Source organism: Equus quagga, chromosome 4, assembly GCF_021613505.1.
Source record: "Equus quagga isolate Etosha38 chromosome 4, UCLA_HA_Equagga_1.0, whole genome shotgun sequence".
Taxonomy (NCBI): Eukaryota; Metazoa; Chordata; class Mammalia; order Perissodactyla; family Equidae; genus Equus; species Equus quagga.
The window spans coordinates 111,408,730-111,432,950 of NC_060270.1; the positions used below are offsets into that span (position 1 = coordinate 111,408,730).

The 24,221-nt window shown below is 37.6% G+C and overlaps 1 protein-coding gene across 1 annotated transcript in view; it reads right to left on the reverse strand.

Annotated features, from left to right (window-relative positions):
- SLC25A12 (solute carrier family 25 member 12) overlaps positions 1-20,465 on the reverse strand; it is a 95,010-nt gene extending 74,545 nt beyond the window's left edge. Inside the window, exons 1-3 of the mRNA XM_046659126.1 lie at positions 20,331-20,465; positions 19,322-19,369; positions 1,948-2,090 (exon numbers count right to left, since the gene is read on the reverse strand). Coding sequence (XP_046515082.1) covers positions 1,948-2,090; positions 19,322-19,369; positions 20,331-20,342 — 203 coding nt within the window. The 5' untranslated portion in view covers positions 20,343-20,465. The remainder of the gene's footprint in view (positions 1-1,947; positions 2,091-19,321; positions 19,370-20,330) is intronic.
- Between the last annotated feature and the right edge of the window lie 3,756 nt (positions 20,466-24,221).

Genomic DNA, 24,221 nt, shown 5'->3' on the forward strand with positions numbered 1-24,221 from the left:
AAATTATGTGTTTACCTTTTTAATTGAGGTAACACTGGTTTATAAGATTATATAAATTTCAGGTGTACATCATTATATTTCAATTTCTGTGTAGATTTTCTCATGTTCATCATCCAAAGGCTAATTACCATAGATCACCATACACATCTGCCTCATCACCCCTTTCACCCTCCTCCCTCCCCACTGCCCCTCTGATAGTTTCTAAAAGAGCTAAATACATATGTTACCTTTAATAATTTAGAAGAAATTCTGATTAAATATAGCTAGTTTTCATATGCCTTACTGTCTAATCACAGCTGATTTCACTTAGAGACTAGACACAAAATGTATACAAGTTCCCCAACATCTGCCATTGACAAATTATATAAAATGTTTCCAAGATACAAAATAGTCATAGTAAATTTCACACACTGTGCTAGATTCTGTGGGAGAATAAATTTATACAATACTAACCCTGGACTCAAAGAAGAACTTAGATACCAACATTTCTACTTTATCACAGCCTCCTAAACGGATTTCAATGCATACAACTCTTGTCCTACTCCAACCTATCATTTTTCTAAAATCTGATCATATTTGTGGTAATGAAATAACTTTTAAAGATTCCACATTGCCCATTTTTTCAAAGTTTTTCACACAAACACCTCTACAGGTAGGAGAAAGAACCAAGACCCTTGCAGGCCTGGGGACGTAGCTCGGAACTCACAAAACCAGTCAAAACTTTCTTTATAATTCATACAAATATTCTGTTCGCTCCATAACATGGTCATAGTTGATTTTAATATAAAAATGTTGTGGTTTCCCGCTTGATTTGAGTAAACTGACACTCTAGTAAGATGCACTTTGTTATTTCTGTAGCTGCACACACCCATATAACGCCAGGCTAAAAATACCTTCAAGACTGAGAGTCAGGAAGCTCCAGGATGACAGTCAAAACCTAGCACACAAGGTCCCCAGCTCTACTTCAACCACAACTCCAACAACAAAGCAACACTACAGCTACGCCAAAGTACTCGTAACACAACCTCCCCACTGTCACTCCCCAAAACACACACACACAGACACACACACACAGCCCATGATGTTCCATGCCACAGCTATTCCCTTTCCTGGAATTCTCCTCCCTACTTGTCCAACCAACAGCAAGCACCTATTCGTCTTACCAGATTTCATTCAAGCATCACCTCTTCATCATGCTGTCCTGACCACCCAAAGCAGTTAACCACGCTTTCTTGGGTGTCCTTTGTACCTTTCCTATACTTCTATTATAGCACCTCATTCCCGGAGTATTACTTTTTTCTCTTTGTTTCCTCAACCTCTTCCTCACTAGGCCATGAGCTTCTTCTTAAGACCAGGAACCTCATTTTATTTATGCTTCTATTTCTAAGGTCCAACCGTGCCTGGCACATGGTGGTTGTTCAATAAATGCTTGTCAAATAAATGAGTAGACAGATAAATGAACAAATGCCACTCTCTAAATTCTTCCCTGATTTATTTTTCCTCATAGCACTTGTAACCTCAAAACATGTTATAATTTACTTTTAAATTTTGTTTAGTGTTTTTACATAGTTTATTCACTGATGTAATTCTATCACTTAGAACAGTGCCTAAAACATAGTAGGTACTCAATATTTATTGAACAGATGAATGAATGAAAGAAATACACTTAGTAGTTCTGAAAATACACTTAGTTATCTGAAATTCATTTTGCTCAGATTACTCAATATAAAAATACAGTTTTTCACACGTAATTTTTTTTTAAAGAAAGAAATACTAGTATATTTGATAATGGCAGTAAATAACACTGGTTTTATAAACTTCTAAGAAAAGATACGGTTTACTAATATTAAAATTCCAGATGGTCATAGGTAAACTTAGAAAGTTGACTTATTTTTTAATAAGATATTGCAGAACATTAATTTTTAAAAAATGTATAAATGTTCTTACCCATCCTTGGTTTGATCGGCTACTCCTGCTAAGAGCTGCACAATCTTCGGATTGCTATTTGGATCATTATACAGTCCAAGATAGCGCTGGACAAAGTCTTCCGGGGTCATGTAATGTTCTCCATCAACCTCAGTACTGGCATACTAAAAAATAAACAAATAATGTATACTTAAAAATTAAATTATTCAGTATCATTTTGTAGCCAACAAATGTTTTGTGAAAAGGTAAACTAAAGGCCATTATCAAAATCAAAATAAGGATAATAAATGCAGAATTTTTCTCTAGAGAGTGAAAAAATATACAACCAGAGTCTGATTTAATAACATTGGTAAAGTACTGATACATGCTACAACATGGATGGACCTTGAAAACATTCTAAGTAAAGAGGCCAGACACAAAAGGCCACATATTGTATGACCCCATTTACATGAAATGTCCACAATGGGAAAATCCATAGGAATAAAAAGTTGAAGAGTAGTTGCCAGGAGGCGGGAGGAGCGGGGAAAGGAGAGTAACTGCCTAAACATGTATGGGATTTCTCTTTCAGGGTGATGAAAATGTTCTGGAATTAGATAGTGGTGATGGTTGCACAATATTGTAAATATACTAAACAACACTGAATGGTATACTTTAAGATGGTTAACATGGTGAATTTTGTTATGTGACATTTATCTCAAATATATATATTTTATATATATCACTTATAATGTAAGATGTGTATATATACTACACTATATATATTATTAGAGAAGCTAGGGGCTCTGGTTGTTCATGTTTGGTCATGCCATAGTACATAAAACTGTTAAAATAATGAGGCATTTATTTGATAGGCAGGTATTATTATTATTTTATTTAAAAAAATGATCAACATAAAAGGCAGAATATTTTTGAGAAGAGAAGAAATATGAGAAAGATGAAGAAAGGTGAAAGAGTAGCCAAAGTGACCATGACCTGAAAGTGAGAAGATAACATCCATAGACTCCCAGAGGCTTCCCGCCTACAAGAGTCGGGGAGGGGGGTGGGGGGAGGAACATATCCTGCCAAATCTTAAAAGGGAAATGAATGAGAAAAGCATATAAACAAGAATTTCCGTCGTAGGTAATCATTCTAAGTTCCAGTAGCTGGAAAAAAGAATCAAAAATATTCTGCCTTTTATGTTGATCATTTTTTTAAACAAAATAATAATAATACCTGCCTATCAAATAAATGCCTCATTATTTTAACAGTTTTATGTACTATGGCATGACCAAACATGAACAACCAGAGCCCCCCTCTCTGTGTTGGAGCTGATCAATTTAGCTACTTCAGCCAACTATCAAAGTAGTAATATCAGAAAATTTCCCAGAACTGAAGAATACAAGGGCTCACAAGTGCCAAGCACAATAAATCAAAACAAACAAAACAAAGACCCACAACAGGGCCTGGCCCATAATCATAAAATTACAGAACATCAGAATAAAAAGAAAATCGTAAAAGTTTTCAAAGAGAAAAAACAGGTCACATATAGAGAATTACGAATCACTGGCATCAATGTTTCCTCAAGAGAAACATTGGCAGCTTGAAGACAATCGGTAAGGCCTTGAAAATGCTAAGAGAAATGATTTCCAACCTAGAATTCTAAACTGAGCCAAACTTTCAATCAATTGTAAGGGTGGGTTAAAAGCACTTTGAGGTATCCATGTTCTCAATACTTTTCTCTCCCTTCATGTACCCTTTCTCAGGAAGTTATAGGAGAATTTGACCCATCAAAAAGAGGACGTGAATACCAAGTAAAAGGAAGATGTGGGATCCAGGAAACAGATGATCCAACCCAGGAAAGTGGCCAAAGGAAATCCCAGGACAATAAATGTGCCTCGGGCTCTAGAGCACCTCATCCTCGGGGCAGATGGAGGGCTCTAAGAACGAAAGCCACTGGGGAGAATGGAATGCAGGAGTATCCAAGGCATTTGGCTACACAGAAAAGAACGCTGGGAGGAATTTAAATCTTTGCTCAAGATTTAAATGAGATGGATGAGATTGTCACCTCATCAATGAGTCCTAGTCTTATCATCCTATTTAGTTTTACAACTCATGCCTGTATCTGTATTCCCAATCCTCTTACATTGCTCTGCTTGTCTTCCCCTTGGCACCTATCACCTTCTAACACACTATATTTTACTTCTTTATTATGTTCACTGTCTATCTCCCAACTAGAATATAAGTGTCACAAAGGAAGGAATCTCTGTCTAGTTCGTGCACTGGTGTAGCCCAAACACCTAGCATAACGCCTGGCACACAGTAGGCACTCAGTAAATATTTGTTAAATTAATGAACTGGTAATAGGTATACAAATCACTAAGTAAATAAAAGGGTCATTTTTAACTCCATGAAATAGTACTTTTGTTGTAAAAAATAGGAAATATTATTATAATACATGATGGCTCAAAATAGACATTACAGTCATAATGTAGATTCTAAATATTAATTTAACAACAATTATAAATATACTGAGAGGAATGGAGGGAGAAGAATGGGGCAGAAAGTAGTATTGGGAAGCTAAGTTCTCAACTACTGTAATAGAAAGTCAATAATGTCTAGCAATAGCAGTATAGAAATATGAAGGGAAAAACCAAAAAAAAATAGCTAAAAGAGTCAAAGGGGCCGGCCCCGTGCCCGAGTGGTTAAGTTCATGTGCTCAGCTTCGGCAGCCCAGGGTTTTGCCGGTTCGGATCCTGGACACGGACATGGCACCGCTCATCAGGCCATGCTGAGGTGGCATCCCACATGCCACAACTAGAAGGACCACAACTAAAATATACAACTATGTACTGGGGGGATTTAGGGAGAAAATGGAAAAATAAAATCTTTAAAAAAAAAAGTTACAAATGGTTGCTTCTGGAAAACAAGACAGGGATAGGAAGGATCAGATCAAAAGACTGTTGATTTGCTCTCTGATTAAGCATTTCATGTCCTCATTTGTGAATCTGACTAAACCAAGCCACCAGCTCTTTCAACAAGGAGAGAATTAAGGCAAAAATGTTTCCTTTGTCGTATTCTGAAAAACACCACAGAGGCTATTACAGCCAATGCCATATCACCCTTACTAGCCGATGCTCCCAAAAGCACCTAACAAATATCACCCCAAAATAAAGTCAGGTTCTCGCTACATGCTAGAAAAGTCATTCCTGATAGATAGGGTCCTGGGTCTAAATCCTGGCTCTACCACTAACTTTTTGTGAGTTGTTCAACAACTCCATTCTCCTGCCAGGCCTCTAGATCTATCACACATCCATAAAATGACTAAATAATCTTTGATGTTTCAAAACAATAGGTATGCAAACATAGGACAAAGAAAAAACAAACTGTATGGTATTGATACTAATAGTGAGCGGACACTCCCAATTCATGACAACTGCTTCTTCCCCTCCTCATTCTTCAACATATGATATAGTTGGACATGGTTTACCAAAATCAGAAAACCACCAGTCAAGGACAGGCAGGAGTGGGGAAGGTAAAATGTCAGGGAGACTACTGCAATTAGAAAGAGGAATCACCACAAGGAAGTCTAAAAATAGAATTTAAGCCGACTGACAAGTCAACCACTAACCAGAATACGAGTGCCAAACAATAGTATGAGAAAAGTACCATGGGAACCAAAAAGGAGTGGTTCAGTCTGAGGACAGGTGAGATGGGGTTGGCAGGAGGAAGGAGAAACTTCAGAATAGGCCTTGAAACTAAAATTCAATTTCAACTACAAATGGAGAAAAAGGCTATTTCAGCCTTAAAAAAAAAAAAAAGGTGAACAAATATAGAAATTTAAAAATAATTTTTTTTATTTTTAGGGGCGTGGGAGGGTTGGTTGGAGAGAGACGTGGTAATAAAGAGAGAGTATACAAAGATATGTAGAAGGTGAAACTGAAAACGCAGTTTGAGACCAGATGGTGGAAGACTTTGAACGCTAAACTGAATAGTCTGAACTTTACTCTGTGGTCCATGGGATACCACTAAAAATTTTAGGGGAAGAGAGAGGCATGATCTGACCTCTAGTCTCTCTGGTGGCAACGTGAAAGATGGATTGGAGAACAGAGAAACTGACTGGGGGCAGGGAGACTAAGCAGCGGCTACCGCAAAGACCCAGGTGAAAGAGGCTGAGACCTGAACCAAGGCAGTGGAAGTGAAAAGAAAAAAATAATGGCTTATCTATTTCTCTTTTTTACACAAATGATAACATATTATTTACATCATTCTGGATATCCTGCTTTTTCAAATTCAGTCCTTTTGAAAAGCGATTTAGCAATATATATATGTACATATGCACATATATAAAAAACCATAAAAATGCTCATATCCTTTGTCAAAGAATCCTGGGCCTGACTCCTACAAAAAATTTAAAAGAAGGAAGAACTAAATATAAAATAAGAAAATACAAGATATGGGTTATGGTGATCTTTGTTCTCTCTCTTCACAATTGTGTTGCTTGCTTTCTTTAATCAGCAGATGTCAATTTTCAAAAGACAGCAAATATGAAAACATGTCAGAGTTAGTACTGACAAAATTTGGCAACTAATTGTCCAGTTCTTCTTGCCACACAGGTGTCTAATATCTAATACTAACACCTGAATTTGATTGCCAAGACTACCATTACACACACAGAATACACACACTGACAGTATAAGCTGAATTACCAGGATTTTACAATATTCTTGCCTTTAAAACTATTAGGAAATAGAGCGGCCTCAGCACAAACCAGCAAGGACACAGCAGCCAACAAGAAAAACAAGAAAGAAATGCTTTTGTTGACATGTACTGGAACAGAGTCTGCCAGTATCTGGGATTATAAATAATGCCAGAGAATCACTTACCCCGAGGTATTTTGCTAGTGTTTTCCCCAACTCTCCTAGTCTATTTTAACTTGATTTTAACTGAAAGATAAAGTGTATAGCTCAGAGGAAAAAAACACAAGTCTTCTCATCCACAAGGAGTCAGTACTTGACTTCTGCAGGAGACAGTTAACTAATTAACTCATTGAATTAGAGACAATTACTTGCCAATGTCAGTGAGCCTGTTGCCTGAACAGACAGAACAGAGGAGGGAGTTTAGCACTGAAACTAGAATCTACCACAGTCAGTCAAGATGCTAAAACATTTTAGATATTATGTTAACAAAGAAAAGCAGGTACCTCAAAAACAGGTGATGTATTTAAACCAAAAGTATTGTTTAAAATACCAATGACCCATTTATTTTAAACAACTTCATTACTTTTAATGCTTATTTTAATTGACTGGATAATAATGTTGTAGACACACACAAAAAAGTCAACGTGGCCCACAGAAACACATAAAGCTAGAAATAAGAAAAGGTTAAGTGGTCTTATTGAGACCTTCTATTTCTAATTAAAATGACATGTGTTTACATTAAAAATGATAAAAGGCATTTAAAACAAAGTTTTGAGCCTCCCAGGCTAACACTGATGCTAAAAATTTAATATCTCAAGTAACTTAGTAGTTTCATAATATCATTTCCATTTTGTTACTATCATTTCAAAGGGTGAACTAAAATGACTTTGAAAGAAATTAACCAAATACTATATCCATACTCCAAATAACTTTAAGAAAAGCGATTAAGATGTTAAGATGATTAAGAGTTAACCATTTGCTATTTCAAAGATGTCTCTTAGGCAGTTGTAAATCCCTCTTGGGCAAGAAGTCAAGGACACGTGAAAGACATAGACAAGAAATAGCCGACACTAGCTGAACAAAAATGGGCAGTCTATTTTCTTGATTAAATTTTTCCAAACCCAACTCAACTATTTGAATGTAAAAGTGCACATAGCTTTGACATTTCCAGAACTATTTAAATTTACATTGAGTATAGTTCACATGTGCTTGAAAAAGCCTTGACATTTTGAAGCTCGAGAAATAAAATGGATCCTAATGAAAGATCAGACTCTTTATACATTTAATTAAAATTATTACCCATAAAAGATGTAGGGTTTCATATACAGATATATATTGTACTTACACTGAACCACCTCTAGCTCCCAATGAGAACACGTTGTTTAGAAACGTTTTGCCTATCCAGCCAAGAGATGAACATTCCAAGGCCTCACTTGACTGGAGTAAACTGGATAGTAGTAATTCCTTTGCAATTTACCAAATATAACCTTACGTGACCTTTAGAATGCATGCAACCTATATCACAGGTTAACTATAAAGTAGACTTTACAAAGAGTTTACCTGCAACCCTAAATTTCCATTGAGTAAGGGGAAAAAAGTTAACTTAAACTTCAATGACACTAATAAGTAAAAAACCCAAATAGTTTGAATGATATGAATTACCTGTTTAAATGGTTTAAGTTCAAAAACAGATCCTTTGATGTTTTGTATTTCTAAAAGATTTTCCAGAGATTATAAAGGAAAAATTCTGATTTGCTATGACTAAAAAGCTGGTTACTTTTTAAAAATTATACAGTACATCAAGATCAAGAATTTTCTTGTTAAGTATGCACACCAAGACCAAGGTAATGTATCTAGAAGCACTACTTTTTTAAAAATTATTTTATTGATGTCATATTGGCTTATAAAATTGTGTAAATTTTAGGTGTACCTTATTATATATCAGTTTTTGTACAGACTATATCATGTTCACCATCAATTGTCTAGTTTTTATCTGTCAAAGAAGCACTACTTTTTAAGCCAAAAATCTGCTGAAATCAAATCTTTCAGGTTATTTTGCTTTCATTTAAAAACAGTTATTAAGCACCAACTGTGTGCTGGGCACTTTGCCTGGTACTAGAGATACAGAGATCAAAAAAACGTAGGTCCTGCCCTCAAACATAGCTCAGACGAAACCAGGGTCAGAAAACGGGTTCTAACCCCCTGTGCCATTAACTAGTTGAGATTTCCCGAGCCTTAACTTAGCCTTAGCTTCTCTGAGCCTCTTCTCTAACAGGAGGTTACAGAAAGATAGAGTCTTGTTGTAAGGGAAAAAATTAGATCTTGAACACCAAAATACTTGCAAACTGTAAAGCGAATGCATATTGAAATAGTTGTTCTAAAATGCTTAGAGACACAGAAAAGCATGGGATGTTTGTTTCCCTTCTTGCTTATCAAATTTTTCTGCTTTTGTCCAAATGTGCAGGAGTTATTGTTCTAACTCTTCATCTTTCTCCAAACCAAGATTTCCTTGGGGTTGGCTTCCATCGTTCTTGGATTTACCAGGGGTGTCGGTCCTGACTGGTCTAGGCAGCTTCATCTCTGCTTATCCAATATGTGGCTGTAATATGAGTCAAAACAAACTGTTCCTCCATGATGTTGTGCCAACTGAGATGAACAGACATTTTCAGATCTTAATGTCCTTTCAATTTCAGTAATTCTCAAATGAGAATGTCATGAAGTTTCATAACTATAGATAACACATAGCATTTCCTATATAGAAAAATTAATTACATGAACAATGAAAGAAGACATGACCAACACAAGAGCTGGGCATATGAAGCTAATCTTCTTGCTGTCCTTCACTATGACTGCTCTTACTCCTAATGGAAGCCAAATTTAGTCAGGAATGCCTGCCCTTTCACTACACAAGCACTCTGCATAACGAGGAAAGACCACAATAACCCGGACACACAAACCCTGTTACAACAGCGCCATGTGGAATTCATCTATCATAATAATATTTTAATGAGAAAAAATAATTTTTAGCACATATAGCCACATTAATTTTAACTTTATTGAGTGACATTAATTTTTTAAAACAGATTTTAATTAGTGATACAAAATTTTTGATATTTACTAAAATCAACTGCGCATGCATTAGGAAAGGCAGTTTTAGGCATCGAATTTTAATTACCACTTTCAGCTGCATATTTCACATACACTAGAAACAAAACCTTCTATTTAATTTTGCAAAGAAAATTCTCCAGAAGTTTGCTTTTCTCATTCAGACTTCTTCCATGAAACACTGTGTGCTTATTTCTCTTTTTGCCTTAACATAAGTATTTTTACTTTCCATTCTGGCAAATCCTACTATCAGCTACTAAATAATGCAATTCCTAACAAAGTGAGGGGGTACAACACCCTTGTTAATCACTGAAATCAAGTGAAGCTACCATAATAAACTAGGCCTACCAAAACAATTTTCCCCTCAAAATGGCCAAAAACCTTGGAAATAAAATGATGACCCCAAAGTACTCAATAACTGGAACTAGAATGCTTCCCAGGGAAGATTAAGTTGAATGATTAATTTGCATTGTTCTTAAATACTTCAATCTCTTGGTCTAAGTAACCATGGGAACATACAAGGAGTATATATACTTATTAAGCCTGGGCAAATCATATCTTTGACAGTCAAGGTGCAGCTCCTAGGGGGATACAATGCTTAAATGTTGGTAAGCCTTGATTACATACCAAGATTTTTGCCATACAGAAAGGAGGACCTTTATCCTGGTAGGGAGGGGAAAATATTAAAAGATTTAAGAGACAGCTCTACCACATGTAATGTATGAATCTGGCTTGGATCCTGATTTTAATAAAGCAACAAAAAAATACGAAACAATCAGGGAAATTTCAACACTAAATGGAAATCTATGATATGAAGGAATATCTTTAGGTGTGATAATCACATTGTGGTTTGTTTGGTTGGCTTTTCAGTCATCATCTTTTAGAGATACATACTGATATATTTATAGATGCAGTGATATGATGTCTGGGAATTGCTTCAAAATAATCTAATGCAGGGGCTGGCCCCGTGGCCGAGTGGTTAAGTTCGCGCGCTCCGCTGCAGGCAGCCCAGTGTTTCGTCGGTTCGAATCCTGGGCGCGGACATGGCACTGCTCGTCAGACCACGCTGAGGCAGTGTCCCACATGCCACAACTAGAGGAACCCACAACGAAGAATACACAACTATGTACCGGGGGGCTTTGGGGAGAAAAAGGAAAAAATAAAATCTTAAAAAAATAATAATAATAATAATAATAATGCCAAAAAAAAACAAAAAAAAAAACAAAATAATCTAATGCAGCTGAAATACAGATGAAGTAAGATTAGCCACAATGGTGAAGTTGAGTGATGGGTTTATGGCAATTCATTATACTGTTTTCTCTAAATTTATATATGTTTAAAATTTTCCATAATAAAAAAAGTTTTTTAAAAGGCTGCAGAAAAATAATGAGATGATTCTATATGTACTAACATCCCTGTAGCGCCAAACAATATTAAGTGAAAAAGGCAATTCACTTAAAATATATAGTCTCCTCCATTTACTGTATAATTTTTAGAAAGTTACTCGATCTTTCTGGGGTTTAATTTCCTCATTTATAAAAAGAGAATACTAATGGTACCTATCTTATAGAGTTGTTCTGAGGATTAAATATGATGATTTGTATAAAACACTTAGAACAGTGCTTGAGACATAACAGTGACTTGGTAAGTAAGCAATATAGCACAGTTTGAGAAACCCAATACTGGCCATGGCACTGGTTTCAGTGAATGATGCTTCAGGAATTTCAGCAGTACTAAGTAAGAGACCTGGACAGAACAGGAAGATGATGATTAAAGAAAAGTTACACATGGGTGGCCCTGTGGTGTAGTGGTTGGGTTTGGTGTGTTCCACTTTGGCAGCACAGGTTCACAGGTTCAGATCCCAGGCACGGACCTACACCACTTGTCAGCCATGCTGTGGAAGTGACTCACATATAAAGTGGAGGAAGACTGGCACAGATGTTAGCTCAGGGCTAATCTTCTTCAGCAAAAAAAATGTTACATGCATAAAGAATGAATTATACTCTCTTTCAGGTCTGTCTCTAGGTATTTCGGAGCCTATGCTTGGACTATTATTTCTTCTCTGGTCCAGACTGAGTAATTAAAGGTTTAAAAAAAACTCTGTATATATCTTCCACAGTCTTAGACCACGGCTATACCTCTTCTCAGAAACTACAGACTTGAGAGATATTACCTCTTTGGTGGTATTTCTGAAAGTGGAGATTTGTAAAGATCTTCACATGTATGTCTCAAGAATGTGAGTAATTAACTGATTACATGTACATAATCATAAACACAAATTAACATCTTAGTCACTTTATAGGTCCAGCACAGCTACTTGGGGAAGACAAGGGACTCAGATACTATTCAGGAAAGAAAAGTCCTCATCTCATCTTAGAAGAAAAAGAGGGGACAAGGAACTAAGCTTTATTCGGTTCTCCATGTGTCAGGCACCATTTACATATTACCTCATTCAATCTTTGTAACATCCCTATGTGCTAGATGTCGTTATCCCAGAGAAGGAAACAGTCTCCAAAAGTAATGTAAACACCTAAAGTCACACAGCAAAAAGGGATCAAATAAGGATTCAAATCTGGCTTAGACTACAAAGCCCACGTAGGCTCCAGCTACACTCTACTGCCTCCTGAGTGAAAAGGAGTCAACTGAGGCCCAGCTCAAGATATTCTAAGAACCCTAAGAACAGGAGGGAACCAAATTGGAAGAAGCAGTCTAGTCAAAGCAATCATCCATGAGAAAGCACAGGAATGTGTAAGAAAGTTTACGCTTCAATATGATCTATTTAAAATAGAAACTGAATCATTTCACTTCCAAGGTGAAAGACCCGCAGTGGTATCCATGCCGCTCTTAAAAAAAATCCAAACTCTTCTCCAACTCCTACAAATAAGGCCCTGCTCCAAGTGGCTACTTGAGTCTCATCTCTGACCAGCCATTCATCCCCTTGCTCACTGGTGCTTCAGGCACACCGGCCTCCTCCTGTTGTCGACCAGACCAAACCTTTATTCACACTGAGGCCTTTACACATGTAAGCTCGCTGTTTGGAATTCTCTCTACCTACCTTTTAGTTCTCAGCTCTAATATGATCTCCTCAGGGACCTTCACTGAACACCCTTTTGAAAAATGATGGCCTTTTCCATCATTCTGTTTATTTCCTTATTGGACTGATCACAATCTGCAGTTGCTTTCTTTTTTTTTTTAACGTGTGGGCTTTCTTACTGTCTCACCCCTGCGTAGAATATGAGGTCCTACCTTCACTGAACTCCCTTCTCTATCTTATCCCTGTAAAGGCAGAACCTAGCTCAACACCTAGCCTGGCACATAGGAGGAAATTAAAAATGTATTGATTGGTACTAGAACATAACATGGCATTTAATAACAGTAATTTTCTCATTGTTTCAATTACTCTAGTTGATTCAAGGATAAAGTCTCACTATGATGCTAGTGTGCCCGAATGCCTAACACTTTTAATGCCTATAGTTTTTTTAAATGAGAACTTTATATAGTTTATGGCAAATACTTTATAAAACTTAAAGATAAAGGTTATCATCTTCAATTCCTATATTCTGAACTGGTGAAAACCCTTAATCAGTGTGGCTAAGAAAACTATAGATTCCCTTTTGTGTCTCATATTGAGTTTACTCAATCCAATTTATGCTGGAAAGGCCTCTTTTAACTTCAGGTTCTGAATTGCTAAATTACTAACTTGCTCAAAATGTAATACATACACATTGAATTTATTTGCTTTTATTTTCTCCTAATTCTTCTCCCAACCAAGTTAACAATCTAGTATCTATCCTTCCATACCTTTCTCAATGCCCCTTAAGTCACACAAACATAAATATGTATAAATATACATACAACATATATGAAATGACTTTTAGAAAACTAGAATCATACTACATACACTTCTTGACATCTTTCTTTTCTCACTAAGGGTACATTAGAAATCCCTCTGAATTAACTGGAATAGGCCTAACTCATTCTTTTTAGTATCTACATAATTTTTCATGGTATGGTTATTCCATAATTTTTCTACCACTCCCCTTTGACTACATTTATTTTGGGGTTTTTTTGAGGAACAACTGAGTGCTGCACTAACAACCCTGTACATAAATATTCTTGTGAGTGTTTTTATTTCTCTGGAATAAATATCCCCAAGGTGGAACTGTTTGTTCAAACAGTATCTCCTTTTTATTTTAAATCACTGCCAGACTGCTTTCCCAAGAGTCTCTGTTTCCACAAATACCGTATGAGAGCACCTTTTTACTCCACCTTCAGTCTCAGCAGATGTTATCATTCTTTAATACTTGATAATCTTATTATAACCTTAATATTGTAGCACACATTCAATGCTTTTGAAAACACAGCCCTAACGCATACACCAACAAAGTGGAAGGGTCTCCTGCCAAAAGGCCTGCCTAATTCCCTTCTCAGGCTCAGGTTACTACCAAAAGTAAATAAATACATAAAATGTAAACAAATATTTATTGAATAAAAGGACATTGGGGGGCCGGCCCAGTGGCGCAGTGGTTAAGTGTGCATGTTCCACTTTGGCGGCCTGGGGTTCTCCGGTTCAGATCCTGGGTACGGACATGGCACCACTTGGCAAGCCATGCTGTGGCAGGCGTCCCACAGATAAAGTAGAGGAAGACGGGCATGGATGTTAGCTCAGGGCCAGTCTTCCTCAGCAAAAAGAGGAGGATTGGCAGCAGTTAGCTCAGAGCTAATCTTCCTCAAATAAATAAATAAATAAATAAAATGACATTTCTTTCCATTAAAATTAATATTAAATTAATTAAAATTAAAGTTTGAATTAAAAATAATCACTCTTTGCTTTATATTAGCAGCATCTTCTTCCACTATTCTCTAATCCAAAATAAACAACATAGGAAAAAAATGTAGTTTCATAATTTGATATGGGATACGATCTTCACTGTTACATTGATGATAATGAGAAAAAGAACAAGATCAAAATAATACTTGAGTTCTACATTGCAGTACATTTTTGGTCTAGCATATATAATGGCAAGTACAGTCTCAATATGTGTTGCTTTTATAAACAATACATTGATAAAAGAACAACAGAAAGTCTATCAACTAAAAAAAGAGATCTTGAAAAATCATTCACTTAAAACAGTTTTCGATAAACCTACTTTGCCACAAAGCACAAACCAGATTAACTCTTCGTTTTAAAATCTGTCAGGTTTATAACAGCCTGTGACATTCCTGTTGTCCTCACCTCACCTCCCTCTTCATTGCTTCTATTGTCTCCTTTTGCTACTGTATACTTCTGATGTAGCAAAATTGGGTCAATGATAGTGCGTGGGTGAGAAGGGGAAAGAAGAAAGACAGAAATGAAGAAATGACAGTTGTAAGGGTGCTAATAGTAAAATCTTAGCTTGACAACTTGTTGTAAAATTATAGCACAGTCTAACACATAAGAATTCATTTGTTGTGCTCCAATTTTACGAACTTGGGGGGGCAGGAAAAAGCAGAATCCTAGTGAATATTATTATTTGTTTTTTTAACTAATAGAAAATATAGCTCATCAAAATTTGAGAAGCAATAACACACACAAAAAAATCTATTTCCCTATAATCAAAATAATACTTTACTCTTACAAAGCCCTTCTCATGAACTTGCACACATAATTTCATTAAACATAAAGATACCAGCATTTTCAAATAGGAATATTTTGCTGTTTACAAAATAAATGACTTTTGAGGCATACTGACTATTTGTGAATTTAGACAGTTAATGACACAGATCTAAATTTTACCAAAAAAGAGCTTTCAATTGTATTCTAAAACTCAAAATAAAATCTTCTCTGTAGTCTTTAAATAGCTCAAATGATCCTGAACTCCAGTGACTTCAAAATCCTACCAAAATATACTAATAACGGAATAATCTATATTTTAGTGTTTGACCATATCTTTTTCTTCTTAAGTATGCTTTTTGGTGAGGAAGATTGGCCCCGAGCTAACATCTGTTGCTAATCTTCCTTTTTTTTCTCTCCCCAAAGCCCTAGTACATAGTTGTATAACCTAGTTGTAGATCATTCTAGTTCTTCTATGTGGGAGGCCACCACAGCATGGCTTGATGAGCGGTGTGTAGGTCCCCGCCCAGGATCCCAACTGGCATACCCTGGGCTGCCGAAGCAGAGTGCACAAACCTAACTACTCAGCCACTGGGCCTGCCCCAACTATCTCCTTTTTGTGATACTCAAGCTCCCATAGGACCATTCTCCCTAGTTCCCCTTCTCCTCCTTCCCAATTTAGTTGTAGATATCACTTGTAAATCAGTCCCTTATTCTGTCTTGTTCATTTTATATTTAATCCCCCTAACCAGAAGGATTCATCTACCACCTGTATGAATTTCTATCTGTCTGAACCTGACTTTAACTTATTGTGACACATTTATTTAGCAACCAACTTTAAACCCCTCCCCCCTAAATTCCCAAAATAGATGCCTTAGTAATTAACATCTATCCTAAAAATGTCAGATTCACTACTCCTTCCTTTACTTCCATATTTAATACCAAATTCAATAGATTTATCCCTTACAAAGTCCCTGGTATTGTCCTTCCTTTCCATTTCCCCAGCCATCAGCCACTCCACGTCATTATCTCCCACATGTATTGTTTCAATAGCCTCTTAGCTGTTTGTCCTACCTACTTCCAACCTCTGTACGCTTTATCCAACAGACACAAAGAGCTGCCAGAATTCACCACTTCAATTTGCCCACTCAGAAACCCACAGTGTCTCCCTACTGTTTCAAATCCAAACCTGTTGGCCAAATGTTCTAGGTAGTTACAGTGTAAAGGCACCTTTTTTTTCATCACCTAAGTAACCAGATTTTTTTTTTCTTTAGCTTCTTAACAAACACAGCTGCCATTATCCCCTCACATACCTTCAGCTTTTCAAAAATCACTCGTTTCAAGATCCCTCAAGCAGTAATAGTGTAAGGATGAAGAAGAGTATGGGTTCTGTAGTTTGATTTAAATCCAGCCTCTACAACTTATGAACTAAGTGACATTGGCCAAGTCATTTAACTTCATCTATATAAGAGAGACACTATCCCTAACTCCTAATGTTGCTGTGAAAATTAGTATCATTAGTATCATATCCTTAAAGTACCAGGTCAACGCCCAGCACACTGCAGAATGATCAATACATGTTAGCCATTGTCATTACTATTACATCACCACTCTGATCAAGGTAAGCCAATGTGATTGCTCTACCAGAGGCTACACATTTTCCTTCACTACTTTTTTTTTTTTTAAAGATTTTATTTTTTTCCTTTTTCTCCCCAAAGCCCCCAAGTACATAGTTGTATATTTTCAGTTGTGAGTCCTTCTAGTTGTGGCATGTGGGATGCCGCCTCAGCATGGCCTGATGAGCGGTGCCATGTCCGCACCCAGGATCCGAACAGGGAAAACCCTGGGCTGCCGGAGCAGAGCACGCGAACTTAACTACTCGGCCACGGGGCGGGCCCTCCTTCACTACTCTTGACTCTCTCAACCATAAACTGTTAGAGATGGAATGGTTCTCAGAAAGGAGCTAGTCACATGTCCATTACCATTCAAGTCTTGGCTCAGTCCTGCCCTTTGATGATTCAACGTGGTGTCTACTACTAAACTAAATACAAGTGCATACATGGCACAACAGCAAAGAGTCCTCAGTAAATATCTGTTGGGTAAATATGTTAACTGCTAAAGAATTATGTAGTTAGTATGTATTTTTGTCTATTACCTCTAAAATATTTATAAGTCATATGCATCTAAAATAAAACTGTTTCTAAACAATGTCCTACAGCTTCAAGTAACTATAGTTGGAATTATTCTACATGGAATATTCTATGGAACTATAGTTCATATTCTATGGAACTACAGATAGGAAGTTAAAAAATCTAACATGTTCCTTGGTATCTGTCCTCAAATGATTCAACTAACTATATTGCATCTTTCTAGCTGAAGGTATCTATGCTTTATCTCTTTCTTATCTATCAATAATTCTTGAGTCAATGCTTTATAGTTAGTGCTAAATGCACAGTTATGAATTCCATATTCAAATAAAAATAAGGCCGTCATGAAAATAACGTGTAAAAAGATTAAAAGATTTAAAAGTTGTCAAAAAAGCTACATATAGTCCCAGGTCTCTCCTTGTACTTCCATCCCCCCTCCCAAAAAAACCCAAATCCATACAGAATCACAGATTTTTTTAACACAGGACTGTTAAAGCTGGAAGGACCTCAATTCCCATTCCCTTACCCACCGAGCCCTACACAAGAAGACGAAGCCCAGGAAGGCCATAAAATTTGCCTACAGGTACAACAAACAGCTAGATGCAGGACTGGGAATCGAACCTGGTGTTCCTGATACCTAGGTGAGTGCTCTTTTCAATAATACTCATGCATTATTTCAATTGATTTCTTCCATGCCTACTTAATCCAGAAAACAAAATTAACTATATCACATGAACTCCTCGCAAAACAATTTAAACGTTTCAAGCCATAAATAGAGCATTTCTAGTACAATTACTTTTGTTCTGGAAATGATGCTTCTCTTTATCAGATCTTATAAAATTTAAGATTCCCTTTGTCACTAATTCTTTTCCACGAACTACACATATCTATGGTCATCTATGCAGCCTCCTCCCCAACAATAGCTTAAGCAATCCACATATCTCATAAAAATGTCATCTATTCCAGGCCCATCAGCATATGATAGAATCTGTTCCTAATATAGAACCGTAGACTTTGGGAGTTGGAAGGAACCCTGGAGATCACTTCTCATTCTACGGAGGAAACTAACACCGAGCAGGGACCTGGCCAAGGTCAAAGTTTCTATACAGGAACCCAGGTCCAGAAGAGAAAGCTCTCAAAAGAAGATTTCAGGAAAAACAGCAATATTTAGTGGAACATCTTAGCTTGTCTCCCTTTACATCTACTTCTTAAGTACAACTTCCTGCATAAGGAACTTCTGAAATTTAAGAAAAGAAAGCAAAACAAAAAACTAAGCCAACTTTTTTTTTACGTCTACAGCCAAGTCACTGATCCTAAAAACTTAGAAGTTAAGATGGATCTTTGCAAGAATAGCATACAGTAACATTTTGTAAGAAAACCCAAAAGCCTATGGATATAATATAAGTAGAGGGGAAAAAGATGCACAAATTACGAATAGCTATAATATTCTTATCTCTGTAACAAATTACATAGAGAGTTTCTTATACGTAGGAAAACTTTATAAATATGCAATTTTCAAGGAAAAAAATTTTAACCACCATACTTATCAATTACACAAGAGTGTCAATACATTTTGAAATTTTATTTCAGTCACAGTACTAAAGGGTTGCTGGAAATTCTCCTTTTTAGTGTTCTTCTTTTGCATGCCTTAAATCATGTTAAAAAACAATAACTTGAGGAAAATCTTTTATCAAACCTTAATAAAAAGGAAAATATTTAATACTTAATAAAATAAGAGAATTATAAACTTTATTGTCTAGCCATGTTTTCAAGAATACATGAAAATAGAACATTCCTGAAAGTGAAGGCCTGAAAAGTACTAGACTTACACTTCTTTTTCCTAATGGAAAAGCACACTACATAAGCCAATTTACCTGCAGGAATATGTTTCTTAACTCTTGAGGATCACCTCGCTTGGTTGTCTGCACATGTAAGAAAAAAAAAAGCCAGTTAATGCTTCACCAGAGACCACATAATCTCTTCAGATTAGAGTTCACAGATGCTACCAGTCAATGTTCTTATCTTTATAAGGGCATTTAGTTTAAAACAAACCAAAAGCACTAATACTGATAACAACTGTCAAATTGGAGATCTGTGACTACAGGGTGGAAAGACAAGTGTGAAGAGCCAAAGATACAGCAAATCTATCAGATAGTTTCCTCTGGACTGGAAAGGGAAGGCAGTGGGGTTCAATCTTTCTTTACTCCACATTCACTAGCAACACAGTAGCAACGACCCACCTTCAAATCAAGAGGCTAGCAACAGTAGATCAACAAGAAAGTTGAAACACCCAAATTAATCGCATGGCCTAGCAGCCTTTCTTCCCAATGGAAAGCAATCCAGAGTATAATTATATCTCCGCGCTCCTCTCTTTCTCCACCCAACCTAAAATATGAAAGCTGCTACAACGTTTCCAAATACTTTCGCCATCCTGCCACCTGCAGCGCAAATGCCAACCACTGTCCCCCAGCCCCACTGAGGCCCCAAATTACTCAATTACTCACCCCCTCCCCCACCGCAATACACAGATGCCGTAGGTGTCCCCGGCTTTAACAGGCCACTTCCTCCCACTCCCTTTCCGAAGCCCTCCAACTCCAGGCCCACTATCCCATGCACCTAGGGCAGGACATTACTCTTCCTTCACCGACCGTGGTCCTCACAAGCCCCTCCAACTCACAATCCCTCCTCCTTCCCCTCCCCCAGTCGGGCATCCTCTGTCTCCGGTCCAAGCCCCGCACAGCTCTCCCACCCGCGAGCTGGAGTCCCAGGACGCGCTATCTAAGAACCAGGCAAAGAAGGAAATGGGAAGAAGTGAGGGGCTGCAGGCAGGGTCCCCGGAATGTCTCTTATGCAATAAAGGCAGCAGCAGAGAGTTGGAGTCACCTTGACCGCCATGCTGTGCTCGGAAGCCGGGGACGAGCAAGTGAGCGAGCAGGGCCGAGCTGTCAGAGCGCGCGCGCGCCGCCTCCTCGGCCGCGCCCGCCCTCCCGCTCGCCGGCGCCGCGCGCGTCCCTATGCAAATAAGCCCGGGGCGGGGAGAGGGCCCCGCGTTCCGGCCGAAAGGCAGCTGGCCCGGGCGCCGCGCCTCCCGCGGGGAAGACCGGAGCGCTAGCCGTGGGATTCCGACGCGCCGCGTGGTTGCCGACAGCTTAGTCGCCGCCAGGAAAGCCCCGGGTTTCCTAAGGCCTCTTAGTGGGTGTGGCTTTGGGCACCGACTTGAGCCAAAGTTGTTTTCCCCTGATACTTAAAGGAACACTTGGGGCGTAGATTGAGCAAGATTTTGAAGGATCAAAGATCATGTCCCATTACTAATAATAACAGAATAATGACAACTAATGGCAAATACTGACAATAAAAAAGATTGGGAACCACTCACTCTGGGGGAAACCTAAGTAAACACAACTTAAGAAATATGCCCCTAAATCGGTATGGGATGAATACGCTGAATGTATTTGTGCTTCATGTACTATTATAAAGCTTTATTAGTAGACTCACCCCACATTCCTAATCACCCAAGTCCTGTGTGCGATGATGTGGGCACAAATGCATATGGAAAAAATCCATTTGTCTTCCATAGGGCTGGCACTGAATCCTGGCCCAACTTGACCCTACGTAAACATTTCCAGCCCTATCTAAGAAGTAGTAACTCTGCCTTGAACCAAAATAACGTCTCTAAAACTGAGTCTTGCCATTACGACTATATTGATATTGATTCACTCACCAAACATCTACTGGATATCTATTACATGCCAGACACAGTCCTGCTTGTAAAGAATACAAAGGCAAATTGCATATAATTCCTACCCTCTAGGAGTCAATGCTTCCCCACAACCCCAACCCTGAGTGTATTTTTTTCTTTCTGTGTTTAAACCGCGCATGGTCTGGGCGGAGAGGGGGTGGGGGTGGGAGAGTGGTTGTCTAACAACTCCAAGATTTATCTTAATCTCACTTAGCTCTGTACTGCCTCTCCACCCTCTTTTACATTTCCAAGATTGAATCTCACAGGAGGCTTCCCTCTTCTCCAGTCTCACTAATCATAATATTTGTGTTAAGTATCCAAGTTAATGGAAATGAGGAAAGAGGAGTGGCAAATGGAAATTGTTGATAAGGAATGCTCCATGACTAGTACTCCTAAAGTGAGCTTTTCTGCTGCAGTTGATTTAACTGTCTACCACCATCACACCTCTTTCTTCAGTCTATTCAAAGTTCTTTTAATAATGTAATTGGACATAAGGATTTACAAATTCATATTTTGTTCTACCTTATGTCTAGCATCTTATGTCCCTCATACTCTACTCTCTCTTATTTTGTGAAGTTTCTGTAAGTAGGAATCTTAAGATGTTTATTTTATGTTACTTTACAAGGGAAAGATGTCTGTTTAGTAGCTCAAAGTCCCTCGGTATGAATAAAAATACTTAAGGAGAAGGAAGGCATTTATTTAAAATGAATTATTTTCTATTGAAACATGTTGTTGTTGACCAAATCCATATTGTTGGGTGAAAATTTAAGGTCAGACTGGCCACTTCTAGAGAGGAAGACAAATTACATTTAAATAGAGCCCACCACAATAATTTGTAGGTATAGGCACCAAGCTACAATGAAAATTTTCTTGAATAAAAAAATAGCTCATCTTTGAGAAGTTCAAGGGCCTCACTGGTGCCAGTCTAGCTGCAATGGAGATGATATAATAATTTAAAACTAAATAAGGCTGCTATATGGAGAAGAAGATAGAAGAGCTCAGCTACCTTAAATAAAGGTGAATTTTGCTAGATTTCTCATCTATCCAAATGTAATAATAAAATGGACAAAAGTATTGAAAGTATTTACTGGAGGAAATAAACGAAGTATCGAAAGGAATACAAAAGCATATGAGTGAGAGCTCCCGCCCTGAGAAACTGCAGTCATTCTGTTATAAGGACCAGCTAATAGTGTTACCAGAAGTTACGGCAAATTAAAACTTACTTTTGCCTCAACAGTAGATGATCAGGGTTGAGGGAAAACTTATTTAGTTAATGGGATATCAAAAGACAAACCTGTCAAATGAGAGTCACAATATATTTTGGAAAAGGTAGTAGAAATCATTCAAAAGTTTGCACGATTTTTTAAAATCACATGCCAATATAGTAATTCATAAGTCTCCCTTCAACTTGCAAATGATATTTGTAAACAAGAAATAATTTTAAAACTGTGGAACAACAACTATAAGTTGAAAACTTGATAATTAGGACAATCTATAAAGAAGGACATTTTAGGGCCGGCCCAGTGGCGCAGTGGCTAAGTGCGCATGTTCTGCTTTGGTGGCCCGGGGTTCGCTAGTTCAGATCCTGGGTGTGGACATGGCACCGCTCGGCAAGCCATGCTGTGGTAGGAGTCCCACATATAAAGTAGAGGAAGATGGGCCCATATGTTAGCTCAGGGCCAGTCTTCCTCAGCAAAAAGAGGAGGATTGGTGGCAGATGTTAGCTCAGGGCTAATCCTCCTCAAAAAAAAAAAAAAAAAAAAGACATTTTAGAAAGCAAAATTGTAAGTTAAAGGCCAAGAGATGAGCTGCAAATGTATTGTCATTAATAGTCACCTTTTAGAGTTGGTTTCATAAAAGATTCAATATGTAGCTTGATTGAGCTGGGACTTCAAATCTGCTTGTGAAGTTGTTACCCATCAAAATAATATATTACCCCCAGATGCAAAACCAAAATATGAGCTTACCAGACAAGTCCACAGACATATCTCCAACTCCCAGGCTGCTTACATTAATTTGAAACCAGCCAGGACTTTGTGGGCCAAAGTTAGAATTATATTAATGCCTAGTGCCCTCATAAACTAAAATGTAATTACTAAAACAAGAAGCAATTTCCAATGAGCAGGTTCTGCCACTCCTGGTCCTCCTTCCATCTTTAATAACATACCATTTCTGTTTATCTTCTAGCCTCCTCTGATTATTTTACTGGCATGAATACATTTTTGTTCCTGTTTCCATATCCCACACAGCTACTAAGAACGTCATCTTACAAGAAGTAAATCAAGGTGGTGTACAAACACTGAGTAGAGCAGTAGGATATCACTGACTAATTAAACAAGGAGTGGAACTCTTCCTAGGTTAAAGGTACACACACCATCACTCTGATGAGGAATAAGCTGATTTTATCCCCCCAGCAAGATGAAGCTCACTTAAGGTGTTTGAAATAAATAGCATGATCTCACCTTGGCATGCATGTGCATGTGCATGCACGCACACATGAATGATATTTAAACATCTGGAATTTTCAAGTGTATATTGGTTTTGGCCTATACCTAGAATTATAAAATGGCACTTTATAATTTTACTGAAATATTGCAAAACTTACAAATTTTATAAGTTGTGCTTTTAATTCCTTCCTCGCTAAGAGACTGTATGAGGAAGTGGCAGGGGTTAGGCTGGACAGAAATATGAAGGACTAAGTGTCCTACTTTGAGCAAAATTATGTTTTAGTTGGTAGGATGACCTGGAAATCAATGTCAGAAATTTTCATTTCAACCCAAGCCACTTATAGCTAGACACTAGATAAATGACACACTTTTGGGCTTCTCAATATTGTACAAGTATTATATACTCCCTGTATGAACATTTGCTCTAATTGAAATAAGTTCTCATTTTCGTGGAGAGGGAAGAGTGAGGTATCAAAAATCAGATGAACTAGTGGTACTCCTGCAATTATGTCTTCCTAAAATGCTCTTCCTCACAGTCTGACTCTAAGTCCTATAAATTATGCAATGAAGATGACAGTGATCTTATTT